General features: G+C 40.5%; 1 protein-coding gene across 10 annotated transcripts in view; it reads left to right on the top strand.

Moving 5' to 3' along the window:
* Positions 1-12,811, top strand: part of naaladl2 (N-acetylated alpha-linked acidic dipeptidase like 2) — a 1,006,049-nt gene that overhangs the window by 508,663 nt on the left and 484,575 nt on the right. For all 10 annotated transcript variants that reach the window (XM_087993578.1, XM_043702223.2, XM_087993582.1 and 7 more), the window contains one exon: positions 7,264-7,549. In XM_087993578.1, coding sequence (XP_087849704.1) covers positions 7,264-7,549 — 286 coding nt within the window. The remainder of the gene's footprint in view (positions 1-7,263; positions 7,550-12,811) is intronic.

Here is a 12,811-nt window from a genome sequence, read left to right as displayed (position 1 = left end):
GGGGGTCCGCATCACCATCCTCTCCTTTTCAGGAGTAAGATGTCTAATGCCAAGCAGCTCCTGATGTGAGAGAAAAGGAGGTCTTAAGGGAGAATAAATTGTGTGGCATAGCTGTTACTGCTATTGCAGATGGGGGATATGTGATGAGTTGTACTGAGTGAATAAGAATGCAGTGTAGAGGACGAGGGTTAGTTGTGTGGTGGTTTAGGGTAGGTGAGAATGAGGGAGGCAGGCAGTAGTGAGAGTGGTAGAGCATGATCCTTAATGGGAGATAATAGAGATGATGGCACTTGCACTGGCAGATCTGAGAAAGTCATTGATTTTCTTGCTACACTGCTTGATGTTCCTGCAGATGGCTGAGACTTCACTGAGCTGGCTACCAACCACGGACCAGGTTGGCATAATCTGGTGTCTCAGCCTTTTGTGGCAGTCCTGGCGGGAGAAGATGGCACTCCTCTGTACCAGGAGAAAGTGAGGACTGGAGATCAGAATTGAGAGTGTGGTGCTGGAAAAGCTCAGCAGGTCAGGCAGCATCCGAGGAGCAGGAGAATCGATGTATCGGGCATAAAGCCTTCATCAGGAATATTCAGAGTCTGCCTGACCTGCTGTGCTTTTCCAGCAACACACTCTTGACTCTTCTGTACCACCCCACGCACAAAGATTTCCAGGAGCCTTGAGCTATGCATGTCACTGAATTCCCTTCATCTGTTGCGGAGGGAGTGCATTGGGGGTAGTGGGTGTTGAGTGCTGGTGGAGAAAAGGTGTTGATAGTTCAGATTATGTGATCGGAATGTAAGAATGGCAGAACAATGGTGTGTCTCCTGCCAGACTGGAAAGGACACAGTCCACTAGGTTGGGGGAGGGAGAGAGGACATGATAACAGAATGTAACAAGCTAAAAGAAAGGGAAGAAATGGTTCACAATTTGAAGGTGTGGAACTGAATATTAAGTCTCAAAGGCAACATCATCTGAAGGTAAGATGATGTTCCTCCAGTGCGCGTTTCTCCAATGCAGAGTGGGTGCAGCGAATACAATACATAAGATTGGATGAGGTATGGGTGAAATGCTATTTCACTTGGAAAGGCTGTGCAGGCTCTTGGATGGTGAGCATGGAGGAGGTGAAGGGGCAGGTGTTACACCTTAGGGGTATGGGTGGGGGCGGGTTGGAGGGGGTGTGGTGTTGATGATCAAGGAGTGGACTAGGATGTCCAGGAGGGAACGATCCCAACAAAGAGGGAGTGAGGGGAAGATGTGTTTGGTGGTGGGATTCTGCTGGAGTTGTCTGAAATGGTGGAGAATGATCATTTGAATGTAGGGGCTGGTTGGATGAAAAGTGAGGACAAGCTGTTGTGAGTGATGGGAAGGGGCGAGGATGGAAGCATGCGTGATAGGTCAGATACGGTTTAGGATCCTGTCAACCACAGTGGGTAGGAAACCACGGTCATGGAAGAAGCAATCCACGTTAGCAGCGCTGTTTTGGAAAGTGGCATCATCCAAACAGATGCAACATAGGTGAAGGAACTGGGAGAATGGGGTGGAGTCCTTGGAGTGGAGTGTGCCAAGCTGTCATGACGGTCGCTATGGAGTCAGTGGCTTTGTAGTGGATGGCAGTGAACAGTTTATTCCCCGAAATTGAGACGGAGAAGTCAAGGAAAGGAAGGGAAGTGCCGGAAATGGATGATATGAAAGTTATGTAAGGGTGAAAATTGGAGACAAAATAAATGAAGTTTTCAAGATCTTGGCGGAAGTAGCAAGTGACACCGAGGCTGAGGCTCCAGGGCCGCAGCTAGGCCCAGGCACCTGAAGGAGGAGAAGGGTGGTCATGTCCTGCCGTGGAGGTCTTCTTCATTTTCTGCATCCAGGTATTTCGGCAGCCCAGCAGCTGGCCTCATCCCAGTATGGTGGTTTTCTTCGGCAGAGGCTTCCGGCTCAGTATTCCAGTGGCCTGGGTTGGTGGTCTTGTCTCGGCTGCATCTTCAGGATATTCCATCATTCCCTAATCAGCTTTGCCCAAGCCCAGAAGCCATTAACTGAGCTGTGATGAACTTGGTCTTAATTTTACTTTTTTTTCTTAAATGCTACTTCAGTGATTGGTGTAGGCACCATGGCGGGGTGACTCATAAAGTGTTTTACTGTATGTTTCATGAAAAAATTCACTTGACAAATTTCTATTCTATTCTAAGTTGTTCAACTTCTCATACCAGTCTACAAATTGTTTTCACTGATTCTTGTTACAACAGCTGTTACATTTCATTGATCAATTGTCTGAGACACATATTTGATTTTCTGAAACATTTAGTTTCTCATTGAATTTCCCTTCTTTTTCTCCTTCAGTGGCCTTCAGTGACAGATTATCTTTGCTCTATAAATGTTGATCCAGCCAACCTTCTCTCCTAGAATGTGATTTGAAAGTCAGGAGCCAAAGTAATTTTCCAGTGAGCACTAACAATAGTGCTCCTTATGTAGCATAAACATAGAAACCCATGCAAGGTTCTGAATACATTGGTTTGAATTTTCTATGTTATATGATTCCATATCAGTAGTCCTGCACGGCACACAAAAACATGTTGTTGGAAACCGTTGCTATGTATTTTGTTGCCTCACAGTACAATGTCCATTAGTGGATAAATCGGCATATGAAAATTAAATTTCTTCGCTTTATTTATTATTATTAATTGTGTTAGCAGGCCTTGTAAATGCCTTATCCCTTTGGGTTCTCATCCAGGGTAATAAAAGCTGATTAATCCTGAAAATTGACCATTTTGTGTCGCAAAGCAAATTTATAGCTTCAAGATTTTGCATCTCTTTTTTTAAAATCAGATTACCTGTGTTTAAGAGTTACAGTTGCTCTCTGAGTTGGACATTTATTTTTGCCTGCGTAGGTTTTTTAAAAAATAATTTAACTCTCCTGATATCTGGAAATTATGCTCTATTTATTTCAAGCAAAGACTGCTGTGCAGTCCATTGGATTACTGCATCACAGGATGGATTGTATTGGTCCTTCCCAATGTCATCCCCACTGCATTCCTTTCCACAATTAATTCAGAAGCATAGGGCCTACCAGCCCATTAATACCAGCCTTCCAAATTCAGAAAAGCCACAAACAGCTTCAAACCAGCCGACACAGACCTTTTTAAAAAAAGCACCAGAAACTCAATAAACAAGGAATAGAATGCATGTTTTCAAAGGGTGCAAGAAAAGCCTATGACCAAGGCCACTGCTTCCTGACAACAAAGCTAACTTCCTTTTTATTACATTGGATTTGTGATTCTCTGAGTGCTTTTATGATGTTTTTAATGTTTTGTATAATGTTTCACAATTCACTTTGTTTCTCTGATAACTAGGATTTATTTGTTTTTCTCCATTGTGAAAACGTTCTTCCTTGTATGGCAAACATTACAAAAAGACATGGTGATTCCTAAACTCGATCTGCGGGACTTCATAGCTCATCTAGAGTCAGGGGTGAAGTATCCTTACTTAAAGACTGGCTACTGAGAATGTCCAAAAGGAGACCAGTTGGAATTGAGTGCTGTAAGGTTGCAGAAATGTGATCTCTCCAAAATGTCTTGTAAATGATAGAATCCCTACAGTGTGGAAGCAGGCCATTCAGCCTATCAAGACCACACTGACCCTTCACCCCAAAGACTCTGTCCCTGTAAGCTTACACTTCCCATGGCTAAACCCCTAGCCTGCACATCCCTGGACACTATCAGCAACTTATCATGGCCAATCCACCTAACCTGCACATCTTTGGACTTTAAGGTTCATTGTAGAGAATGTGGACTACAGAGGAACCTCGATTATCCAGCATTCTATTATCCGGCAAGATCGCAAGGTCCCGATGCTCAGCTAAGCCGTGTTATCCAGCTTTCGATTTTCTGGAATTCGATTAACTGAACGAAATAATCCCCCCCGTGTCCTTTAGATAATCGAAGTTCCTCTGTATACCTTTCTACATGATGACAAGTGGTAACCAGAGCATGGAACTGGAAGTAAAGACTCCCAGAGTTAAACCCAGGAACAGTGTAGACAGAGGAACCTCAATTATCTGAAGGACATGGGCAGGGAGTATTTCATTTAGTTAATTGAATTCTGGATAATTGAATGCAGGATAACATAGTTTAGCCAAGCATCAGGACCTTGCAATCTTGCTGAATAATCTGATATTCGGATAATCATATGCCACATAACCAGGGTTTCTCTGTTTTACACTACAAGGTTAGTCCAACAATCCAAACCCAGTAGTATGGGAAATACTTGAAGAATTGGTTTCTGGCATAATGCCCTACGCTGTTGAACTATTTAATAAATAACTTCGAAAAGCAGAATTACATCTAATGGTGAATATGCATTGCACCTTTTTCAAAAAACAAGGCATCATGGAGACAGCCAAACTCTCTTGCATCCCATGGTAATGTCCTGACCAATCACAATCTATGTAGCTTATCTGAAAATTAAGATTGACTGTTAACTGCTCTTGCTGTATCTTCCTGCCAATTATTGCCTATCCCATCAACAGCCTATTATCATCCTGTATAAGATAGTATGCCTTTTGAGTTTTAAGTCTCAGTTTTGATTCCTGATATGTACAAGATGAAACTATTAAACTTCTAGTTTCTTTTTAGCAATGTTTAAGTTCTTTACTACCAGACATTCATTTATAGACTTAGTTCTCTTTGTCTCGGTGACTTACATCTTTGGAAACACTGAGGCCTTACCTATATGACTGTTCCGCCTTCTTGGGATCCCACTTCTCTTGCTATCTGAACCTTTATTGTGATCCTGTTGTTGCTGTCACAGCGACCATCATGCTACTCCCAGGAGGTAACAACCTGAAAATGGCAATAATGGAAAGAATTGAAAATAAACAAGAAGAGATGTTTGAGATTGTTCATCTTTTTGTGCAAAACTGCTCACAGCATTGTGTTAATTCAATGTACAGCATTGGAAGCATGACCGTAGTTTGCTCTGCATTAGTCGAATTGAATTCTGTGACAGAGAAGCGTGTTAACTGGTATTATAGTCAGTTTTTCACAAGATGGTAATGTGAAATGAGACTTCATGTGTTTGACAGGTATAAGGGAAAGAAAAGCTTACTTTTCACTCTGTCTTTGTACTGATAAACACTGGTTATTCAGTTCTTTAAGCTTCCCTTCAGTCAACCAATAACAAATCAGTATTAACATTCAGAGCTATTGCAATTTTAATTAGTTTTTTTGAATATATTTCCAGACTGCTACAAGAACTCAAATTAAAAGTAACATAAAGGAAGCCTGGAAAATATTCTGCAAAGTTCATAATTTTTCTATTGATTTTTGAACTTGTTCCATTTGGCAAATGCAAAGGTAGAGTCACTATTGTCCTACCACACCATAGGCTTGCTGTCTCATTAGAGATGAGTGGTGGTTGCTTAACCTGAGGGTCATAACATACCTCAGGAAAAGGAAGAGTTTGAGAAGGAGACTTTTTTCATGATAATCTCAGCTGGTGCAGGAATTGAACCCATGCTATTGGCATCTCTGCATTGCAAACTAGCCATTCAACCAACTGACCTAACGGACCCCTGGCACATAGGTAATGATCAGCTATTTGTAGTGTGATGGCTATGCTTAGCACTTTGTGCTATTCCACACAAAATGGTGGTCTTCACTAGGCAACATGAGTTGTCTTCTGAATTTTCTTGGCATTTGTCAATTACCGCAATGACCCTGATTTTGGTTGCTGACAAGTGGTTCTGATTTGAGTGAGCTAAAATCTTACCTAGTAACTCCAGTGAATTATCTGTATGAAAGAACAGTTCTGCAGTGTTTTCATTTAAATCAACCTATTCAGAGATATTGTGATACACCTCTGGAGTAGGTAGGCCTTGAATCCTCGTCTTCTGGCTGTTGAGGCAAGGATATTATCACTGTGCCACAAGAGCCCTTAGCCCTGCAGTAAAGCTTTTTTTATTGTGAGTACATCCAGATTTGAAGTTAGGCACTATTGTTCAACAGGCTGACTATTCCAGAAACCTGACTTTTACTTATCAAGTGTAAAATCCATATGTGGGAAACCATGTTGAGTTATAAATTGTATCAAAACCCTACTTTTTAATGGAAAAATTCATTCTAGAACTATTGACATTTGTATGTTATCTTTTTGCATGTAGGTGATACTATAGCTCTTGTAATGTACACATGTATAATATTTGATGTCAATTGTGACACATGTCTGAAATCATTCTGCACCCTAGTCATCAAGTGGTTTTCTAGCCATCTGTTTGCAATGGTCACAAAGCAGAACAAGAAAATCATTCACAATTAAGGTGTAAATTTTATGCAATATCTCTCAATATTTATGGATTTTTAATACTGAAGTTAAACCATAAAAACAAATGTTTCTGTGAGCCATTACCTCATCCTGTGACCTTCCAATACCTAACTATATCCTAACTGCCAAATTCAATTAGTAACTTGCTGTTATCAGAAATTTTCATTTCTGGTAACATCAAGTCACTAATTGAATTTGTAATGTCAAAGATTGATCCAATCCCCTTTCATTTTGAGTATAATGCTAAATGCTTACTGACAAGACTTTGATCTTCTCCTTTGGCCTTTCCTTATTCTCCACTGAACCCTGATTATGATGAGCGTTTTGCCATTTTGTGAACTCACAACCAACAGAAGTTCTTTGCCTGCTGAATGCTCCCTCACCAATGAGTAATTTGTTGGTTTGCACCTCTGACACTGAAACATCCCTTGGTCGATGGCTGTTTTGCAGCCAGGGCTTATTCCAGTGTTATCCATGTTGTTTCTTTTCTCCATCCTTCCCTCTCTTTTGTTTCTGACTCTGTCTTCTCAACCTCCATTCTTCAATTTCCCTGACCTATCATATTCCTCTCTTTACCCCCTTCCACCAGTTCTCCATTAGCCCATTTCTTAATGATGCTCCTTTCCTTTTTTGTATCTATACTTATCTTCACCATTGTTCTTACTTCACCACATCCTATCCAATATTTCCATCCTCTCAAATGCTGCGAAAATTGTAATGCTGTCTTCCCTTCCCTCATGCAATGCCATAGAAACTCAACAAGTGAAATTTAAAATTAACAGTTTGGCATTCGCAACATGAAATAGAAAACAATGCCAGTAAATACATTGCAATTTTTATTTGATGCATTTTTTTGCACGTATCTTTCTATCAGTAAACGTACATCTTTCCATGTAATTGTGAGAAATGTGATCAGTATTGAAAAGTAATTATTCTGTTTCTCTTGTTTAGAAATCTTACACTGTTTGCTGCTGAGTCAGACCGGGGGAGTTCTGCCGCACATGTTATGGAGCAGTGGACTGCATCTGGTTTAACAGAAACCCGCTTAGTCAATTATACGGTTCTTCTCAGCTTGCCTGATGCAAACCAAAACAAAATCATTCTGACAAATAGCAGCCAGTGCTTTCATCCCAGTGGACAACAATGCAGTACTTTGCCCTCAGCCCCACATGGGAAGAAGGAAAAAAATGACCTTCTTTATTTCTATGCAGCTTATTCTGCCAAAGGATCTCTGGAGGTAATGAAAGTGTTCAAAACCAATTCTCGCTGTCATTTTATGGTATTTCATTTGACTGGTAAAATCAGAATTGCTCCAAATATTTTGACAAGGTTATTTGTTCTGCATAACAGAGCTGTGTGATCTTCCTTTGCAGTCCAGTCATGTACATCTATCATAAGGCAGGCTTTGTGAGAGATCCAATTTGTGCTTCCTGGGAACAGTTTAAGTCATATGAAATCCGTCTCAAAAAGTCCTACTTAGTGCCATCAAGATAAATGATATACATGGGAATTTAGTTGTAATTTGTTGTGCAGAGGAAGGTGACATTTATCTTTGCACAGTGATATGTAGGTCAACACCCTTTTCCATACAATCAATAGCCAGGAGATTTTAAAAATGAAACACACAAGCTCTGTATAACTCCACAGGGAGAGGTCCAGCAACACACCACAATCTGATATCTACATATTATTTTATGCATCCAAAAATATAAAAATAATTAACAATTCAAACTATTATTATATCTGTTAATCTTTGTTTTTCACTGAACTGATGATAGGGTTCAAGGGATATAAAATTCTTGTCAATGTTCTAAACTTGATAAGTAAAGAGTTTCAAGGCAAGTTTGAGATCCTGGATTGTATGTAAATAGAATTCTGACAAAAATCGACATGAGGTTAAAATATTCCTCCTCTGATAATTATGTCTGTATTTGTCAAACTGAGAACGTTACTTTTATGTCACAATCATGACATAACTTGAAATAAGTTCATAAAATGAAAATATCTTTTCATTAAGGCAATTTAAAATAATGTATACCACTGCAGAATCTGAAGCATTCCAGTGTTTTAGTACTGCTACATGGATAGGACAAATAGACTAGGTCTTTCTCCTATAAAAAGTACCTAAAGGGCAACTTCTTCACACAGAAGGTGATGTGTTTATGGACTGAGCTGCCAGAGGAAGTGGTGGAGGCTAGTACAATTACAGCATTTAAAAGGCATCTGGATGGGTATATGAATAGAAAGGGTTGAGAGGGATATGGGTCAAGTGCTAGAAAATGCAACTAACTTAGGTTAGGATATCTGGTCGGCATGGACAAGTTGGACCGCAGGGTCTGTTTCCATGCTGTACATCTCTATGACTCTAAATTGAGCAATAATTCTAACTGAAAGGACTATATTTGTTTTAAATTTGCAACTCTAATCAGGCATCAGGCAAAGCTAATTCTCTTATAAATATGCCTTGGTCAAGCTGTACAGTTTAGAGATTACAGCAACAATTGGCATATCAGCTTTGACAGTCAAAATGTTGATGCTAATGTTTTCTGTGTTAAAGTTTGTACAATAACATCAGCATGACAGAGTGTTTGGAATTTAATAACTTTTTTTGGTATTTATTACTTGCATGGCAATTAAAAGATTGAATTGAATCAGAAGTCTTCGTAGTTGCAAAACAGAAGTAATGGAATCCTAAAATATCATGTATTGTGACAATTATTGACATTCCTGTAAGAAAATTGAAAATTATACATTGTGAATATTAATATCCCATTAAGTCTTTTGTTGCCTTGGGCATTTACGTTTTACTTTTGTTTAACATTTTGCTATCACAAAAGATTATTTTCCACAAATTGTTACCTCCACACAGTGTCTGATTTGTGGTAACATTTGGTTTATGGATCCAGATGTGAATTTGCACTCTTAGTATTTCAAACAGCTTTGCTTCATGAAAACTTTGTAGAAATTTGTAGGAACTATTCATAAGTTGAGCATTTATTTCTCTGATCCTTGATGTGGGCAACATGGCAAGGTAGTCTTTAAACTGCCTGACCCCTTTCTGCTTTATCTGTTTTTTACAGTGTTTTCTGTGCCTAATCGTGTCCAAAATGTAAGTCTTTTATCTTGTAGCCCCAATAGTTTCGTATTTCCAGCCATAACTCAAGGTATCCATGTGGTAGGCCATAATGCCTGATTGGAGTTACAAGTTTAAAACAAAATGCAGCCCTTTCAGTTAGAATTACTGCTCAATTTAGAGTCAAAGAGATGTACAGCATGGAAACAGACTGTTCAGTCCAACTTGTTCATGCCAACCGGATATCCTGATCTAATCTAATCCCATTTATTAGCACTTGGCCCATATTCCTTTGAACCCTTTCTATTCATATACCCATCCAGAAGCCTTTTAAATGCTGAAATGGACCAGCCTCTGCCACTTCCTCTGGCAGCTCAGTCCATACATACATCACCTTCCGTGTGAAGAAGTTGCCCTTTTCGGTACCTTTTATATCATTCCCCTCTCGCCCTAAATCTATGCCCTCGAGTTCTGGACTCCCCCATCCCAGGGAAAAGACTTTGTCTATTTATCCTATCCATGCCCATCATAATCTTATAAAACCTCTATAAGGTCACCCCTCAGCCTCCAATGCTCCAGGGAAAACAGCCCCAGCCTCTCCCTGTAGCTCAAATCCTTCAACCCTGGCAACATGCTTGTAAATCTTTTCTGGACTCTTTCAAGTTTCACAACATCCTTCCGATGGGATGGCGACCTGAATTGCATGCAATATTCCAAAAGTGGCCTAACCAATGTCCTGAATAGTTGCAGTATGACCGCCCAACTCCTATAGTCAATGCTCTGACCAGTAAAGGAAAGCATACCAAATGCTATCTTCACTGTCTTATCTCCCTGCGACTCTACTTTCAAGCAACTATGAACTTGGACTCCAAGGTCTCTCTGTTCAGCAACACTCCCCAGGGCCTTAGTGTTAAGTGTTTAAGTCGTACTAAGATTTGCTTTTCCAAAATGTGGCATCTCACATTTATCTAAATTAAACTCCATCTGCCACTCCTCAGCCCATTCATCCATCTGATCAAGTTCCTATTGTACTCTGAGGTAATCTTCTTTGCTGTCCACGACATTTTCAATTTTGGTGTCATCTGCAAACTTACTTCCTATACTTCTTATGTTCACATCCAAATCATTTATACAAATGATGAAAAGCAGTGGACTGAGCACCGATCCTTGTTTCACACCATTGGTCACAGGTCTGAAAAGCAGCCCTTCAGCACCACCCCCTGTCTTCTATCTTCGAGCCAATTAGGTATCCAAATGGCTAGTTCTCCCTGTATTCCTTGACATCTAACCTTGTTAACCAGTCTCCTATGAGGAAGCTTGTCGAATGCCTTGCTGAAGTCCATAAAGATCGTGTCTCTCGCTCTGCCCTCATTATCTCTTTGTTACTTCTTCAAAACATTCAATCACATTCGTGAGACATAATTTCCCATGCACAACGTCATGCTGACTGTCCCGAATCAGACCTCGCCTTTCCAAATACATGTACATCCCTCCAACAACTTGTCTACCACCGACGTCAGTCTCACTGGTCTATGGTTCCCTGGCTTTTCCTTACCACCTTTCTTAAATAGTGGCACCTCGTTAACCAACCTCCAGTCTTCTGGAACCTTACCTGTGACTATCGATTATACAAATATCTCAGAAAGGGGCCCAGCAATCACTTCCCTAGCTTCCCACAGAATTCTAGGGTACACCTGATCAGGTTGTGGTGATTTATCCAGCTTTATGCATTTCAACACATCCAGCACCTTCTGCTCTCATTTGGACATTTTTCAAGATGTCACCATCTACGTCCCCAGATCTTCCGAGTCTTTCACCAAAATAAACACACATACAAAATACTTGTTTAGTATCTCCCCCATCTCTTGTGGCTCCATACATAGGCTGCCTTGCTGATCTTTGAGGGGCCCTGTTCTCTCCCTAGTTACCCTTTTGTCCTTACTGTATTTATAAAATTCCTTTGGATTCTCATTAACCCTATTTGCCAAAGCTATCTTATGTCCCCTTTTTACCCTCCTGATTTCCCTCTTAATATACCTGTACTGCTTTACACTCTTCTAAGGATTCACTCGATCTATCCTGTCTATACCTGACATATGCTTCCTTCTTTTTCTGAACCAAACCCTCAATTTCTTTAGTCATCCAGCATTCCCTACACCTACCAGCCTTTCCTTTCACCCTAACAGGAATATACTTTCTCTGGATTCTCGTTATCTCATTTCTGAAGGCTTCCCATTTTCCAGCCGTCCCTTTACCTGCAAACATCTGCCCCCAATCAGCTTTTGAAAGTTCTTGCCTAATACCATCAAAATTTGCCTTCCTCCAGTTTAGAACTTCGACTTTTAGATCTGGTCTATCCTTTTCCATCACTATTTTAAAACTAATAGAATTATAGTCGCTGGCCCCAAAGTGCTCCCCGACTCACACCTCAGTCACCTGCCCTGCCTTATTTCCCAAGAATAGATCAAGATTTACACGTTCTCTAATCGGTACATCCACTTACTGAATCAGAAAATTTTCTTGTACACACTTAACAAATCCGTCTCCATCTCAATCCTGAACACTGTGGTAGTCCCAGTCTATGTTTGGAAAGTTAAAATCTCCTACCAAAACCACCCTATTATTCTTGAAGATAACTGAAATCTCATTACAAATTTGTTTCTTAATTTCCCTGTGCCTATTAGGGGGTCATTAGTACAATCCTAAAAAGGTGAACATCCCTTTCTTATTTCCCTGTTTCACCCAAATAACTTCCCTGGATGTATATCCAGGAATATCCTCCCTCAATACAGCTGTAATGCTATCCCATATCATGAAGGCCACCTTGCTCCCCTTTTTATCCTTCCTATTACATTTGTATCATGGACCATTAAGCTGCCAGTCCTGTCCATCCCTGAGACATGTTTCAGTAATTGTTTTGATATTCCCAGTCCCATGTTCCGAACCATGGCGTGAGTTTATCTGCCTTCCCTGTTAGGCCTCTTTCATTGAAGTTAATGCAGTTTAATTTATCAGTCCTACCATGTTTACTGCTTGTTCCTTCCTTCCCTGACTGTTTGACTTGCTCCTTTTCCCAACTGTACCGGTCTCAGATTGATGTCTTTCCTCAGCACCTCCCTGGGTCTCCCCACCGCCCCCACCTCCAACCTTTCTGGTTTAACTCCTCCTGAGCGGCTCTAGCAGATCTCTCTGCCAGTATATTAGCCCCCTTCCAATTCAGGTGGAATCCATCTTTCTTGTACAGGTCACTTCTACTCCAGAAGAGATTTCAATGATCCAAAAATCCTTCTTCCCTGCATCAGCTCCTCAGCCAGGCATTCATCTGCTCTATTCTCTTATTCCGATCCGTACTAGCTTGTAGGACTGAAAATACTCCAGATATTTTTACCCTTGAGGACCTCCTTTTTAAATTCCTGCCTAACTTCC

Source organism: Chiloscyllium plagiosum, unplaced genomic scaffold (genome assembly GCF_037043375.1).
Source record: "Chiloscyllium plagiosum isolate Xiang-an unplaced genomic scaffold, Cpla_swu_hap1 HiC_scaffold_13, whole genome shotgun sequence".
Classification (NCBI taxonomy): domain Eukaryota; kingdom Metazoa; phylum Chordata; class Chondrichthyes; order Orectolobiformes; family Hemiscylliidae; genus Chiloscyllium; species Chiloscyllium plagiosum.
The sequence above is the reverse complement of the archived record's forward strand: the minus strand, read 5'-3'. Positions and strand labels throughout refer to the sequence as shown.